The following is a 16761-nucleotide window of genomic DNA, read 5'->3' on the forward strand; positions in this document are numbered from 1 at the left end:
TGCGGTGTCGGTGTTGGCACAGGGGCTCCTGGTCCTGGGCTGTAGCTCTTGTTTGCAGTGCTGGGGACGGAGCCCAGGGCTTCACTGTACTATGGGGGACTGACTTGATGGTGTGATCTTTTCTGTTCTCTGCCAACAGGTGAGTGAGGATGGTGGAGAGGATGTGACCGGCACCCACCCTTGCCCACCCCCTGAGTGGCACCACCATGCAGAAGCCCAGTGGCCTGAAGCCCCCCGGCCGAGGGGGGAAGCATTCTAGCCCCATGGGCAGGACCTCCAGTGGGTCAGCCTCCGCCTCTGCCGCAGCGGCTGCCACCAGCTCCAAGGAAGGTATGCGGTAGAGGGCGGGGGGTGGGCTGCAGTGACAGGGGGTTTCTTCTGGAAGGGCCCGGGAGCCCCCCGCCGCTCTGTGATCAGCCTGGAGTCCTGCGGTTCACTGCCAGTTCTTTGTGTCTGGCTCCAATCTCCTTAAAAACTAACTACAGAATCGGCTTTGATGCAGGCTTTCTCTTCCCTCGCCCATCCTCAGTCTCAAAACAGAGACTGGAAGGTGGCGAGCTCTCCGCCCAGCCCTGACTCCCGTGACCTGTCACGCAGCTCCCTTTGCTGTTTTCTTCCAACTCTCTCTTCTGACTCAGGTGCTCGTTGTCAGCGGCTGTTGTGCCCAGGCTCCCGTCCCGCATCCCCGCTGTTCACTGTGCCCCACGGGCAGTGCTTCCCCATACCATGTCCAGTGAGGTGGCTAGTGTGCTTTTGCAGGGCTGTGTGATAGTCCCAAGGGGGTGGGCCACAGCCTGGCCTGCGGTAGCTTCCTCACAACATCCTGGGTGGTCTGACCTCCCAGGCCCCCTTCCTGCAGGGCTGTTCCAGAGAGAAGAGGTGACCATGTTAGCCACAGCCCTGAGCCTGCAGAGGGACGGTGGCGGCACAAGGCCGTGGCTGGACTTGATGCCCTGCCTCCTCCTGGCACCTGCTGCTGCCTTTGCAGGTCACCCCGACACCCAGACACCCAGGCTTGGGGAGATGAGCTAGGAACAGCTGGCGGGCACAGCCAAGCCCCGGGAGAGGGGAAGGGGGATTCTATCATAGAGCTGCCTTTGTTCCTGCTCTAGGATCTGGAGTGATGGAAGCCTGGGAGGAGGGGCAGGGGAGGTGCCAGAGGGGGACCGTCCCTCACTCCCTCTCCCACCCACAGAACAGGCCCAGTGAGGTCTGTAGTGTTGGGGTGCCCACCCTGGCCAAGGCTGGGACTGCGTGTGGGGGGACTGGGGCCCCTCCGGATGTGTCTGGCGGTGGCTTGGGGGTGGGGCGGGCATGTAAGTTAGCCTCTGCTCTGGGAATCAGGACAGTGGCTGCCGCCCAAAGCATGAGCTCAGCCTCTGGGCAGAGGGTCTGGCAGGGAGGAGACCTGGACGGATGCCCTGGCGCCCACCCTACGGAGCTGGGAGGGCCTGTGCCAGTCCTTAGAGCTTGACACGCAGGGAGCAGCTGGGCCCAGGGGTGCTCAAGGGGGTCTCGTATAGGGAGGTGGCCCGGAGTGGAGGGAGATGTCGTTAGAGCAGGCGGGCTGAACCCCACCTGTGGACAGAGGCCTGGGCACAGCAGTGTGGGTGTGGCTGGGGTTCTTGGAGGCAGCTCTTAAGGGGGATTTAGGGAAGGCCTTTCCCAGGGGCAGAAGGGCATAGGTGCAAACATGTATTTGCAGTTCATCCTGGGCTTGAGGCAGGAGAGGAGGCTCAGGCCGCCAGGCTGGCAGCCCCAGGCCGTAATGGGTGCAGCCCTTTCTAGGTCAGGAGGAGCCCGCTGTAGTCAGGCTGTGTCCACTGCTACCCCGAGTTATGGGAGGGAAGAACTATGCAGCTGTGGTTCTAACCCTCAGGTAGGGGAAGACCAGGCTGTAGGCGAGGTGTCCCTCTTGGTCCCATCAAGAAGGGATGGATAAACGGCATGGTGGCACACACTTGTAATCCCAGTACTTGGGAGGCTGAGACAGGAGGATCGCAGTTTCATGGCCAACCTCAGCTACTAAGACCCTCTGCAACTTAGTGAAATGCTGTTTCAAAATAAAGAATAAAAGCCAGGTGTGGTGCACGCTTATAATCCCCGTGCTTGGGGTGGGGGGGTGGATACAGGAGGATCGCGCAGGTTCGAAGCCAGCCTCAGCTGGTTTAAGAGACCCTGTTTCCAAATAAAATATAAAATAGGTCTGGTTGTGTAGGCCAGAGGTAGAAGGGTTCCATCCCCAGTCCCCAGTACCACCGAGAGAGAGAGAAAGAGAGAGAGAGAGAGAGAGAGAGAGAGAGAGAGAGAAGAGTAAGAGTAGGGCTGGGGGTGTAGCTCAGAGGTAGAATGCCCCTGGGTCCAATCCCCAATAATGCAAATAATAATAATAATAATAATAATAATAATAATAATAATAGAAAGAGATGGACAGCGTGGTGGTATACACCTGTACTAGAACTTGAGAGGCTGAGATGGGATTGCAGGTTCAAGGACAGGCTTAGCAGATGGCGAGATTCTCATCAACCTAGCAAGGCTCTATTTCAAAATAAAAATAAAATAGGAATGGGGTGTAGCTTGGAGGTAAAATGCCCTCAAATCAATCCTCAGTACAAGAACAAAAAGGGACAGGCTGGAACTGGGTAGGTGGTGCATACCTATAATCCCAGTATTTAGGAGTTAGAGACAGGAGGATTGCAGGTTCAAGGCCAGCCTCAGCAGCTTAGACTTTGAACAATTTAGCGAGATCCTGTTTCAAATTTTAATTTTTTTAAAAAGGGTTTAGGGGTATAGCTCAAAGGTAGAGTGTCCCTGGGTTCAATCCTAATACCACCACCACCAACACAAAAGACGGTGGGGCTGCAGGGACCTGGGCAGGGACGCCTGGGGCTGCTGAGGGAGGGGCCAGCTGCTTCCTCTTCCACCTCCTCCTGCCCTTTGCCTCTAACGGAGCAAGGGTGGGGGTCCTTGAAGGGCTGCCCCAGCCCTAGAGCCATGATGCCCCTCCCATCTGTGACACCTAGCTTGTTACAGCACTCTCTGCAACAGGCATCTTACTACATTTCTTCTTCATGAACAACCTGCGAGGAATCTGCTCTTCTCTCCATTTCTAAGATGTGACAACCCACCTGCCGCCCCAGATAGTCCAGAGGCTGAGGCAGGAGGATCACTTGAGTCCAGCCTGGACAATACAGCGAGACCCCCATCTCAAAAAGAAAAGATAAGATGAGGGCTGGGGGTGTGGCTCAGGTACAGCGCTTGTCTAACCTGCGTGAGGCCCTGGGTTTACCCCTGTACCGTAGAAATGAAAAGGATGAGACAGCAGAGGGAGCGCCCAGCTGAGTTGCCCGGAGTGACAGGCCGGGGAGCCGCAGGGCTGGAGCCGAGACTCACACCCCCCAGGCTGTAAAGCCGGTGTGGGCTGCTTCCCCTGGGGTGGGCTGCTGGGGAAACTGAGTCCAGTCCCAGCTCTCCATGCTAGACTCAAAACCCCAGGAGGCAGAGAAGAGCTTTGTGTTCTCTTAAGACTGATCACAACTGCCCTCAAGAGTTCCTGTGGTCTTGCCTCATGCTGGGGACCCGGGAGGTGTCGGAAGAATATGTGAGGGAACCCCCCAGACAGGGAGTGGGGCCAGGAGGACGGGCTCACCCGTCATGGATGTGCACAGGGCTACTCCCGTAGCCTTTCAGCTCTGGCTTGCTGAGCTGGGTGCACCTGCACCCGGGGGCGCTGCAGACTTGGAGCCAGCCAAGGGCCCACAGGGCTGCAGTCACCCCCTTCCCCTGGAGGGTGATGGCCTTTGCTTCCACACCCAGGCTCCTTTATAGGCCTCTCAGGTGGGATTCCTTCCTTCCTTCCTTTTCTTTTCTTTTCTTTTCTTTTCTTTTCTTTCTTTTTTTGTACTGGGAATTGAATTTGGGGGCATTCTACCTCCAAGCTACACCACTAGCCCTTTTTATTTTTTATTTTATTTTATTTTTTGGTGGTACTAGGGGTGGAACCCAGAGGCTTTCTACCTCCGGGCTATACTCTCAGACCCATTTTATATTTTTTTGGAAACAGGGTCTCACTAAGTTGCTGAGAGCCTCACTAAGTAGCTGAGGCTGGCTTCGAACCTGCATGATCCTCCTGTCTCAGCCTCCCAAGCATGGGGATTACAAGCAGCGTGCGCCACCACGCCCGGCCCTTTTTATTTGTTTGTTTGTTTGTTTATTTGGTGGTACTGGGAGTGGAACCCAGAGGCTTTCTACATCCGGGCTATACTCCCAGACTTTTTTTTATATTTTATTTGGAAACAGGGTCTCACTAAGTTGCTGAGAGCCTCACTAAGTAGCTGAGGCTGGCTTTGAACCTATGCGATCCTCCTGTCTCGGCCTCCCAAGCGCAGGGATTACAAGCGTGTGCCACCACGCCCCAGCTCCTTTTTATTTTTTATTTTCTATTTTTTTGTGTGTGTGTGTGGGTCTGGGGATGGAACCTGGGGGCATCTGACCTCTGAACTACACCCTCTGCCCTAGTTTTTATTCTTGAATTTGAAACTGGGTCTCACTGAGTTGCAGAGGGCCTCACTAAGTAGCTGAGGCTGTCCGCGAACGGCGATCCTCAGGTCTCAGCCTCCCGAATGCTGGGATTACAATCGTGTGCCACCACTCCCGGCTCCCTTATTATTTTTTATTTTGAGACAGCCTCACTAAGTTGCTGATGCTAACCTTGAACCTGTCTCCCAAGTACTGGGCTTACAGGTGTGCTCCTCAGGCCCATTGGGATCATGATTTTGAGATGCAAAACCAGGGCAACAGGACCATGCACCCCCAGCTTCCCGCCGCCATTGCTGCCTCCACCCCTGCCCAGCAGCCAAGGTCATCTGCATCCCTTCAAGGCCAGCTTCTGTGCTCCCCTCCCCTCTCCTAACCACATCCTAAACTTTGTAATGGCTTCAGGACAGGGAAGCCAAGCCGAGCTTTTCCGGGGCTGTGCAGCGGGGGCAGGGCTGCCTCTGAATGCCTCTGACGTAGTCCACTATTGATCAGATTGGGGGGGTACGGTGGCCAGTGCCTGCCTGCCCAGTGACCCAGCCGCACGGGCTTCTCCATGGGGAGCTGGCTATGTTCTTTGCAGGGTAAGCCACCGGTGTCACCCTCCCCAGAGTGTCCCACTGTCTTCTGGGTGGGTGGCGGCTCTGTTCCTCCGGGCTGGCATGGGGGAAGGGAGGGGACCTCTGAGCTCTCTTTGGCTCAGGAAGGATGCTGAGCAATCCTGGACTCGGGGCCAGCCGCCATGTGGGCGAATGGAGGGCCTTTTCTTTTGGAGTGGGTGGTACAGGGGCAGTGTCGCTGGGGCTGGGGGGTGCCATAGGGATGGCTGCACTTCAGAGGCGCCCTGTGTGGTCAGGGAGGCTGGGGAGCGTCAGATCTTGCCAGGCAGGCTGTCTTGGTGGGTGCTGTCAGAGGGACTGACCAACGTGGGGGTTCCCTTGAGGGATACTCTGGACACCTGTCCCTTCCTTTGTGACCTCTGGCTGTCTTGGTGGGTGCTGTCAGAAGGACTGACCAATGTGGGGGTTCCCTTGAGGGATACTCTGGACACCTGTCCCTTCCTTTGTGACCTCTGCCTTTGGACTCCTGAGGAGAGGAAGGGGCTTAGAGCCCAACAGTATTTGGGAACTGTGGGGCATTTATGTATGGGTCACCAGGGAGGGGACCAGGTTGCATTTCCCCCCGGGGCTCTGGGCACAGAGAGAGGAGCTAGCATAGGTCCTCCCCCCAGGCTTACGTTGAGGCAGGCGAATGGGTACAGATTCACACTGTGCCTGGGAGAGCGGGAGCCTGGCTGGTTGGGAGAGACTCAAGTGGTGCTTGGAGCGGCCACCGCTGCCTGAGGGCTGTTGGAGCTGGCCTGGGTGAGCAGGCAGGGTTTCCTTAGGAGATTCCACGAGGAGAATGCAGTACTTACGGCGAACTGCTCTCCCTGGCAGCCCTGCTTTATGCCTGTGGTCTTGGCATGCTGTATCAAGAGCACCTCCCAGCCAGGCACGGTGATACACACCTGTAATCCCAGAACTGGGGAGACTGAGACAAGGGGCATCACTGGTTTGAGGCCAGCCTCAGCAACTCAGACCCCCCCAACAATTTAGCAAGACTGTATGTCTTTCTTTCCTTTCCTTTCCTTTCCCTTTGTGGGTCTGGGGATGGAACTCAGGGCCATTTCACCTCCGAGCTACATCCCCTGCCCTATTTTTTATTCTTTATTTTGAAACAGGGTTTCACTAATTAGCTGAGGCTGTCTGTGAACCACGATCCTCTGGTCTCAGCCTACCAAATGCTGGGAATACAAGCGCGCGCCACCACGCCCAGGTCAACAAGACCATATTTCAAAATAAAAAATAAGAAGGGCTGGGGTTGTAGCTTAGAGATAGGAATGTCCCTGAGTTCAATCCCTAGTACCCCTGCACACACAAGAAAAAAAGGTTGCCGCTTGTAATCCCCGCGCTTGGGAGGCAGACAGGAGGGTTGCGCTGGTTTAAGAGACCCAGTTTCCAAATTAAAAAAAAAAAAAAAAATAGGTCTGGGAGTGTAGCCTGGAGGTAGAAGGGCTTCCAGGAACCCCAGTACCACCAAAAATAAAAAAGAAGAAGAAGAAAAAAAAAAAAAAGAAAGAAAAGAAAAAAAGAAAAGGTTATTGTAAAAAGTGATCCTGGTCTGAGCTGTGGTGTAGCTTAGTGGTAGAGGCCCTGGGTTCCATTCCCAGGACCGTGCACATGTGAGCTTGATTGATTCTGAGAGCTGAAATGGGTCGGAGCAGGGCTGATGAGATTGGGTTTTAGTTCAGGGAGAGGGACTGAAGCGGAGAGGGGAGACCCTACTGGAAACTTCTGTGCAGGTGTGAAATTCCAGATGGGGCCTCTGAGACCCAAGAGGGAATCCGCCTCTAGGAGTTATTTCTCATGTGGAATTGCCTGTCACGGGTGAGAAGCTAGAAGGGAGAGAGGGAGGGGGAGAAGCAATTAAGTTTCAAATTAAAGTGGGTGGAAGCGGGTTCTGGTGGCGCATGCTTGTAACCCTAGACTCAGATTGGGAGTCTGAGACAGGAGGATTGTAGCCTCAGCAGCTTGGTGAGACTCTAAGCAATCTAGCAAGACCTTGTTTCAAAATAAAAAGTTAAAGCTAGCCCGGCGTGGTGGCGCACGCTTGTAATCCCCGCGCTTGGGAGGCGGAGACAGGAGGATCGCGCAGGTTCGAAGCCAGCCACGCTGGCTTAAGAGACCCTGTTTTCAAATAAAAAAGTATAAAAAAATAGGTCTGGGAGTGTAACCCGGAGGTAGAGGGCTTCCAGGAACCCCAGTACCACCACCAAAAAAAAAAAAAGTTAAAGCTAGGCATGGTGGCCCACGCTTGTAATCCCAGCATTTGGGAGGCTGAGACAGGAGGATCCCAGTTTGCAGACACCTCAGCTATTTAGTGAGGCTCTTTGCAACTCATTAAGACCTTGTTTCAAAATAAAGAATAAAAAATAGGACTGAGGATGTGGCTCGGAGATAAAATGCCCCTGGGTTCCATCCCCAGGACCCCCCAATAAATAATTAATAAATAAATAAAAATTAAAAAATAAATAGTTAAAAAAATTGGGCTAGCCAGGCGTGGTGACGCACGATTATAATCCCTGAACTTGGGAGGCAGAGACAGGAGGATCGCTCAGGTTTGAAGCCAGCTGCGCTGGCTTAAGAGACCCTGTTTCCAAATTTAAAATATATATAAAAATAGGTCTGGGAGTGTAACCCGGAGGTAGAAGGGTTTTCAGTACCACCAAAAAATAAAAATAAAAAAATAAAATAAATAAAATTGGGCTGGGCGTATAGCCCAGAGGTAGAAGGCCCCGGGACATCCCTAAAATACCACACAAAAAAATAAATAAGTGAAATAAAAACATAAAAGGGTGGGTGGGTAGTGGGGCCTCCTGAGATGGGGAGGATGGAGGAGGAACTGTGGGGAGTGAGGAAGGAGCCCTGCTATTCAGGATGTTGTGTTGAGATCCTTGGACCAGCTAGACCAGAGAGCTGATGGATGGGTGGGTCTGGTGCAGGGAGTGGTCTGGGCTGGAGAGAGCAACTGGGAACCAGCTTCATTCTATACTTCTTGTAGCATTTGGATCTTCTGCAAGGAGAATTTGTTAATGTCTTAATTTGCTAATGTCTGAAGAAATGTGTTAGAATAATGGGCGTTAGCCAAAGCTTCAGGAGAGGGTTAGATATTGGGGGGTACAGCGTAGATAAGTGTTTCCTTTCCTGCCTAGACTCCTGGCCCTCAGGCATCTTTGTTTCCTCTTCCTGTCTCTTGTCACAAGATCTATAGGGAATTTAGGTGTGCCTTAGATGGACCTCTCCATCAGGGGGACCAGTGGTGTTTTGGAACTGGCCCAGCTGGCTCCAGAGAACCAGTCGTGAAGTTGTCAGGAATTTTACCAAGGCAGGTATTAAACAGGCATTTAGTAAACCAGGGCTGGAAGTATAGTTCAGTGATAGCATAAGACCCCAGGGCGGAGGAGCAGGCAGCCTTGAAAGGAGGGTGTCAGCAGGGCTGGACTGCAGTGAGGCTCCAGTAAAAATAGTCTTTACAGCAGGAGGGCTTCGGGAGGCTGAGACTGGAGGATCACGGTTCGCAGACAGCCCCAGCTACTTAGTGAGGCTCTTTGTACTTAGTGAGACCCTGTTTCAAATTAAGTAATAAAAAAAAAAAAAAACAGGGCAAGGGGTGTGGCTCGGAGATCTAATGCCCTTGGGTTCCATCCTCAGACCGGCAAAAAAAAAAAAAAAAAAAAAAAAGCAAGATAGGGGAGGATCAGAGAGGGTCTGGGAAGCAGATTCCCATCAGTAGATGGGACCTGTTCCTTCTAGGAGCTTCCTGATGGAACAATCCCAAATTTCATCATTCTTAACATTATTCTTCAAGAATGGGACCAGGTAGCCGGGCATGGTGGTTTACGCTTATAATCCCAGCATTTGGGAGGCTGAGACAGGATCACGGTGGACAGCCTCAGGTACTTAGTGAGGCCCTTTGCAACTCAGTGAGACCCTGTTTTTGTTTTTGTTTTTTTAAAAAGCTGGGCATGGTGGCGTGAACTTGTAATCCCAGCATTCGGGAGGCTGAGACTGGAGGATCATGGTTCACGGACAGCCTCAGCTACTTACTTAGTGAGGCCCTCCGCAACTTAGACCCTGTTTCAAAATAAAGAATAAAAAAATATAGGGCAGGGATGTAGCTTGGAGGGCAAATGTCCCTAGGTTCCATCCCTAGACCCACAAAAAAGTAAAATTAAGTTAAAAAATTTAAAAAATATTGCTGAGGGTGTGGTTTGGAGGTAGAATGCCCCTGGATTCCATCCCCAGTACTGCAAAAAAGAAAAAAGAAAAAAAAAGAATGGGACCAAGTGATATCTAAATACCATCCCACTTGTGGGTGGTTTTTCTTATGTACATGTATGGTACCAGGGACTGAACTTAGGGCGCTCTATCATGAAACTATATCCCTAGCGCTTTTTAGTTTTAACTTTGAGATGGGATTTTGCCAAATTGCCAAGGCTGGCCTTGAACTTGCAATCATTCTATCTCTGTCCTGAGTCCCTAGGATTATAGGCGTGTACCACCACACGGGTGAGTATTTTTTAAGTAAATGGTAAATATACGTGTATACATTTAGTGTGTTTTGTGCTGTGGTAGTAGTATATCACAGACTATAGAAGTGGGTTTGGCTCGTGATTCTGAAGACTGGGAAGTTTGCTGTGTGGGGCCTTCTCACTGCACCATCCCTTCGCAGCAGGCAAAAGGCCCAAAGACAGAATGGGAGCCAGGCGTGGTGGGCACATCTATAATCCCAGTACTTGGGAGGCTGAACAGGAGGCTCGTAAGTTTGAGGCCAGCCTCAGCAACTTAGTAAGACCCTATTTCAAAATTAAAATAAAAAGAGCTGGAGGTTTAGCTTGGAGGTAGAAAGCCCCTGTGTTCAGTATCCACTACTGGAAAAAAAAAAATTGGGGATGAGGACAGGGATAGAGGAAGGGGCTTGTATAACAAGCCCACTCCTGGGGTAACGACATTGGTCCGTCCTGTCGGTGGGGCCCTGGTTCTTGATCCCTCCTGTTGGGCCCCATCTCTCGATACTTTAGTGCTGGGGATCTAGTTTCCAACACATGAGCTGGGAAAAACACACTCCATGCTGTTTCTATGATGGCGCTTTACTTAAAAGGTCTGTGACCCGTGCTTGCTAATATTCCTTCAGTGGACACCATGGTCCATGCGGCACACATTCCTTTGGAGGGAGAAAGGCTTGTTTGCTGGCAGGCGGGTGGGTGCGCTGTGGGGAGGCCTTTGTTTTGCGGGCTTTGGGGTCATGCCACCCAGGGCTCTGTCTCTGTTCCCAAGCCTGAGGGTGGGTGGCCATGGTGAGGAAGGCAAGCCCCAGAGGAGACTGAAGGGAATAGCTGTTTGCTTCCAAACGTGGAGAGAAGCCAGGCGTGGTGGTGCCTGGCCCTCCTTTGGTCCTCATACTGGAAGGAGGATCGCAGGTTTAAGGCCAGCCTCAGCTACTTAGACTCTCAGCAACCTAGTGAGACCTTGTTTCAAAAACAAAAAGTAAAAGGAGCCTCTGTGCAGAGGGCATCGGGTGGGCTGGCTTCTAGGTGACGCAGTCAAGGAAGGCTTCACTGAGGAGGTGAGGAAGCATTGTGTGACTCTCTGGAGCCGGAGGTCACGGGCAGTCCCATCTGAGATTGAGCCTGCTTTCTCCCTCCCAGGCCCCCACGACTCTGGGTCCCTTCCTCAGCTGTGCACGGAGCATACAAGCCTCACCGAGGGTGGCCCCACCTGCACTCCCCTCTTGCTGGCCCTCCTTTGGCCCACGATCCCAGCAGGACGTAGACATAGCATCTGTGTAGTACTTGCTCAGCACACGGGGCCCCTGCTGGCTGAGGCTCCGCAGGTCTGGATGAGGCCTGGAACCCCCAGCCCCCCCACCGCCCGCCTCAAGGCAGCACAGGACCTGGCAGGTGGAGGGGAGAATGCCTTCCCCTATGGACCCACAGCAAGCCCCCACCTGCTATGGGCCAGGCCGCCAGCTGCTGCCACTCCTCACTGTGGCTTTCAGCCCTGTTCATCAAGCTTCTGCTTTGAACTTGAAACCCAAAGGAACTTCAGTTGTGCCTCAGTGGGGGGTGGGGGGGATCGCTGTCTAGGGAGAGGATCAAGGGCCAGGGTGTAAGTCTGTGTCGCTGGGCCCGGTAGGGGGTGGCAGTGGCCCTTTGCTTTTTTTTTTTTTTTTACTGGGGATTAGACCCAGGGACATTCTACCTCCAAAATATAAACCCAGCCCTTTTTATTTTTTATTTTGAAACAGGGCCTTGCACAGTTGCTTAGACTGGCTTCCAACACGTTCTCCTGTCCCAGCCTCCTAAACCCTGAGATTACATGTGTGTGAAACCACGCCTGCTGGCCCTTTGCTATTATGGGGAGATGGCTGAGCCGCTGCAGCTCTGGGGTACTGGAAGACTCGGGGTCATGAGACCTGGGCCTGCCCTCAGGGAGCTTCCTGAGGTCAGCCAAGGAGGGTGTGGCCTGAGAGAGCTAGCCTATCCCTGGGTCACAGCTCTGCCTGTACACACCAGCTTCCCTGGGAGGAGAGATGGGGATACATAAGATGTCAGAGCCTAGCAGGCCCTTAGCTGTTTGTTTGTTTCTTTTTGCAAAATTGGGGACTGAATCCAGGGGGATTTTATTTCTGAGCTGCACCCTCAGCCCTATTATTTATTCTTTATTTTGAAGCAGCCTCACAAGTTGCTGAGGCTGGCCATAAACCTGTGATCCTCCTGTCTCAGCTTCCCAAGTACTGGGATTACAAATTTGGCCACATGCCCAGTTCCTAGCTGTTTCGACCTAGTCTTCTGTTGTCTGGTGGAGAAACTGAGGACTGGGCATGGGAAGGGGCTTGGCCAGGCCTACCCAGCAGGCTGCAGATGTCTCCTGGAGGGGTGGGAGCTGAAAGCTCCCCAGCACAAGGGGAGATGTGACAAGGGTGTGAGCTGGGCAGCCAGGGATCCGCTGCAGAGAAGGAAAAAGAACAAAACCTATACCCACAGGCGCCACAGGATTCTGACCTGGATTTTAACAGCTGTTGAAACAACTGGTCCTGGCCTGGACCCCTGGAAGGGGCGGGGGTCACGAGAGATTACCTGAGGGTCTCCTGGGCCAGGACAGCTGGGGAGGGGGACAGCTGAGCAGGCAGCTTCTTGCTAAGAATAGTCACGCTGGGCCCCCCTGCACCTGGGAACCCGTCTCTGTGCTCTGAGTGAAGAGGACAGGTAGAGACAGGCCCTGTCTGGGCTTCAGCCATTCTGTCAGCAACGTGCTTTAGAACTGGGTGGGGAGGGACGGGGGCTGAGGCCTGCCAAGTGCACCTGCTGTGTGTGTTCAGGGGGAAGGCTCTGGAGCCCCACCAGCTGATTCGGCTCCAGGACTTGAGCAAGTTTTCTTTCTTTTTTTTTTTGGTGGTACTGGGGGTGGAACCCAAAGGCTTTCTACCTCCGGGCTATACTCCCAGACCTTTTTTATATTTTATTTGGAAACAGGGTCTCACTAAGTTGCTGAAAGCCTCACTAAGTAGCTGAGGCTGGCTTCGAACCGTGCAATCCTCCTGTCTCAGCCTCCCAAGCGCGGGGATTACAAGCGTGCGCCACCACACCTGTCTTTGAGCAAGTTTTCTAAACTGCAAGGTAAGAATGTAACCTATCAAAAGAGCCTGGTCAAGCCAGCTGTGGTGGCGCAGTACTTGGGAGGCTGAGACAGGAGGATCGAGGTTCATGGCCAGCCTCAGCTACTTAATGAGGTCCTCCACAACTTAGACCCTGTTTCAAAATAAAGAATAAAAAACAGGGCGGGGGGGGGGCGGTTATGGCTCAGAAATAGAATGCTTCTGGGTTCTATCCCGAGTAGTGCCAAAAAAAAAAAAAAAAAAAAAAAAAGAGCCTGGTCAAGCCAGGTGTGGTGGTTCACACTTGTAATCCCAGTATCCCAGTACTTGGGAGGCTGAGACAGGATTGCAGGTTTGCAGACAGCCTCAGCTACTTAGTGAGGCCCTCTGCAACTTAGGGGAACCCTGTTTCAAAATAAAGAATAAAATAGGGCCGGGCATGGTGGCACACACTTGTAATCCTTGCATTTGGAAGGTGGAGATCAGAGGATCGCCGTTTGGGACCACCTCAGTTACTCAGATACTGTTTCAAAAAATAAAAAGACTAAAAAATAGGACTGGGGGTGTAGCTCGGAGGTAAAATGTCCCTGTGTTCCATCCCCAGGACCATAAAAATAAAATAAAAAAAGAATAAAATATAAGGCTAAGGATGTAGCTCGCAGGTAGAATCACCCTGGATTCCATTCCCAGTACTGCAAAAAGCAAATAAAAGAGAGCCTGGGTGGGCGTGGTGGCGCAGGCTCGTCATCCCCGCGCTTGGGAGGTGGAGACAGGAGGATCGCACAGGTTCGAAGCCAGCCACACTGGCTGAAGAGACCCTGTTTCCAAATAAAAATATAAAAATAGATCTGGGAGTGTAGCTGGAGGTAGAAGGGCTTCCAGGAACCCCAGTACCACCAAAAAAACCAAAAGAGCCTGGTCCATGGCAGGGCAGGCATTTGGCCCTCCATAAATTATTTTTCCCCCAGCACTGGGAATGGAACCCAGGGGCATTCTACCTCTGAGCTACACACCCATCCCTATTTTTTATTCTTTTATTTTATATATTTCTATTTATTTATTTGTTTGTTTATTTACTCTGTGAGTACTGCAGAGGACTCATCCTCTCCTCTCGTTTTACTGAGGGACCCAGTGATTTGCCCCAGAGTCCTTATTCTCATTCCTGGGCCTTTTATGATTTTAAATTTCTTCCTGAGCAAGGTGTGTCACAATCCTGTAATCCCAATACTTGGGAGGCTGAGTCGGAGGATTGCAGGTGTCAGGACAGCCTCAACCGTACAGAGACTCTCAGAAACCTACTGAGACCCAGTTTCAAAAAAAATAAACGCCTGAGGGGGTGTAGCTCAGAGGTAGAATGGCCCCTGGGTTCATCCCCCAGTACCCCCCCACACACATATAAGGAAGAGTCCTAGGGGTGCCTGAGGCCTAAGAGGAGCACGGTTTACCCAAGGCCACACTGCTGCCGGGCCTGCCTCAGTTTCCCCACCAGCCCTAACACAGCCTCCTTTCTGCTCCACAGGCTCGCCCCTGCACAAGCAGGCATCGGGGTCCCCGTCCTCTGCGGCCAGCGCCCCTGCCCCCGAGAAGCCGGGCCCAAAGGCGGCAGAAGTGGGCGATGACTTCCTGGGCGACTTCGCGGTGGGCGAGCGTGTGTGGGTGAACGGCGTGAAGCCGGGCGTGGTGCAGTACCTGGGCGAGACGCAGTTCGCGCCGGGCCAGTGGGCCGGCGTGGTGCTGGACGAGCCCGTGGGCAAGAATGACGGCGCGGTGGGCGGCGTGCGCTACTTCGAGTGCCCGGCCCTGCAGGGCATCTTCACGCGCCCCTCCAAGCTGACGCGCCAGCCGGCCGCCGAGGGCTCGGGCAGCGACGCGCCCTCGGTGGAGTCGCTCACGGCCCAGAACCTGTCGCTGCACTCGGGCACGGCCACGCCCCCGCTGGCCAGCCGGGTCATCCCCCTGCGGGAGAGCGTCCTCAACAGCTCAGTCAAGACGGGCAACGAGTCCGGCTCCAACCTGTCTGACAGCGGCTCGGTGAAGCGGGGAGACAAGGACCTGCGCCTGGGAGACCGCGTGCTGGTGAGTGTCTGGGGCCAGGAGGGGTCCCCGAGCCGCCTCCTCAGCTCCCCAGAAGGACAGGCGCCATTCAAGGAGACCCTGAGCAAGGGTCCTAATCTTTTGGGGCCTCCAAGGCTGGAAGAGTCGGGAGAGTCTGGCCTGGTGGCACACGCCTGTCATCCCAGTACTTGGGAGGCTGAGACAGGAGAATCACAGAACTGGGGGAGTAGCTCAAAGGTATAATGCCCCAGGTTCAACTCCTACTAACACACACACACACACACACACACACACACACACAATAAATAAAATTAAATTAAAATAGGGCTGGGAGTGTAGCTCAGAGGTAGAGTGTCTTTGGGTTCAATTCCCAGTACCACAAACACAAAAAAGGTGTAAAGAAAGGCTTCAGGTCTAGGCAGCTGAGGGTGAAGCAGCCTGCAGGGGGCTGGTGAGAGGTCCAGCCAGGGACCCCTTGCATGAGAGGAGGAGACTCAGAAGGATGGGCTGGGGCTGGGGCTGGGACCGAGCCAGCTCAATGAAGATTAAGGAGTTAATGGTGAAGAGAGGGAGGTCCACGGAGAGGGAGGCCCACTGGGCTCCATTCACTAGCCTCCCTGAACCGCATTTTCTTTTTCATGAGTAGGGCAATGGTGCCCATTTTATGGAGTTGCAAGTCTCAGCCTCCCAGGTACTGGGATTTTTGCATGTACTGCTAAGCCCAGTTTTTTGTTGTTGTTGTTTTGTTTTTTGCGGGTCTAAGGATGGAACCCAGGAGCATTCGACCTCTGAGCTACACCTCCAGGCCCATTTTTTATTCTTTATTTTGAAACAGGGTCTCACTGAGTTGCAAAGGGCCTGCTAAACCCAGTTTTAAAAAGGTTTTAAATCAGCCGGGCGTGGTGACGCACGCTTGTAATCCCAGCATTTAGGAAGCTGAGACAGGAGGATCATGATTTGCCGACAGTCTCAGCTACTCAATGAGGCCCTTTGCAACTCAGTGAGATCCTGTTTCAAAATAAAGAATAAAAAATAGGCCTGGAGGTGTAGCTCAGAGATCAAATGGCCCTGGGTTCCATCACCAGGCTCGCACACACACACACACACACAAAGTTTTAAGTCCTCAAGGACAGAACAGGAGAGGACACTGCCTCTACAGACCTGGAAATGCACAGAAGCCAAGTCCAGAGCCAGCAGCTGGGAAGGCGAGAAGCCACTGATGTTCCCCAGGCACCTGAGGCTCAGGAGCCAGCGCCCTGTGGCCTCTGGAAATGGGGCCCATGTTGGTGCCAGCAGCAGTAAAACTAGTTGAAAAAATCTCTGCCAAGTGACTTCTGCCAGCTCTGCCTGGTGTGGACACCTGGTCCCCTGAGAGAGTCAGGGAGAACTTGTGGATGAGGGGATCCCAGGCAGAGGCACAAGGGAGAAGGACAACAGAGCAGGCTACTCTGAGGCCGAGCCCTGTTCCCGCCGGCCTCTTCCTCCCTCGCCCCCGCGAGTGCTGGCGGCCCAGGCTGCGCCCAACAGGAGAGGCTACCGCGGCCTTCCCTGGGGCAGATGAGATTGAGAGTTGGGCAAGTATTAGCTACGAACAAAATGCCACTTCAGCGTGTGGACACGGGTATTCATAGGGATATGCATATTTATATTCACACACATATGAATATTCAGCCAGCCGAAAAGCTCCGGGAAGTGAAAAATGGAATTGCAAAAATAAGAAACGCCATAGAGGTGTTAGAAGATAAAGAAATCTCTCAGAATGTCGAGCAAAAAGACAGATGGGAAAGAGGAGAGAAAAGGGGAGCATATTTGAGAACACATCCAGGCAGTCTAGCTTTCAAATGCTGGTGGTTGCAGAAGGAGAGAACAGAGGGATGGGAGGGGCAGAATCTGACAAGTAATTCCAGAACGCCCCTCAGGATTGACAGGTGTTTGGCCCGTGAGTGGCCAGCACAGGAGACAGACAGCTAC

At 53.1% G+C, this 16761-nt stretch overlaps 1 protein-coding gene across 1 annotated transcript in view; it reads left to right on the forward strand.

Annotated features, from left to right (window-relative positions):
* Positions 1 to 206: 206 nt before the first annotated feature.
* The window catches only part of CLIP2 (CAP-Gly domain containing linker protein 2), a gene marked incomplete at both ends in the record, with an annotated part of 58490 nt that continues 41935 nt past the window's right edge, over positions 207 to 16761 (forward strand). Inside the window, 2 exons of the mRNA XM_080703879.1 lie at positions 207 to 330; positions 14255 to 14811. Of these exons, the coding sequence (XP_080560005.1) occupies positions 207 to 330; positions 14255 to 14811 (681 nt within the window). The remainder of the gene's footprint in view (positions 331 to 14254; positions 14812 to 16761) is intronic.

This window comes from Muscardinus avellanarius, assembly GCF_963383645.1.
Source record: "Muscardinus avellanarius genome assembly, chromosome: 10".
Lineage (NCBI taxonomy): Eukaryota > Metazoa > Chordata > Mammalia > Rodentia > Gliridae > Muscardinus > Muscardinus avellanarius.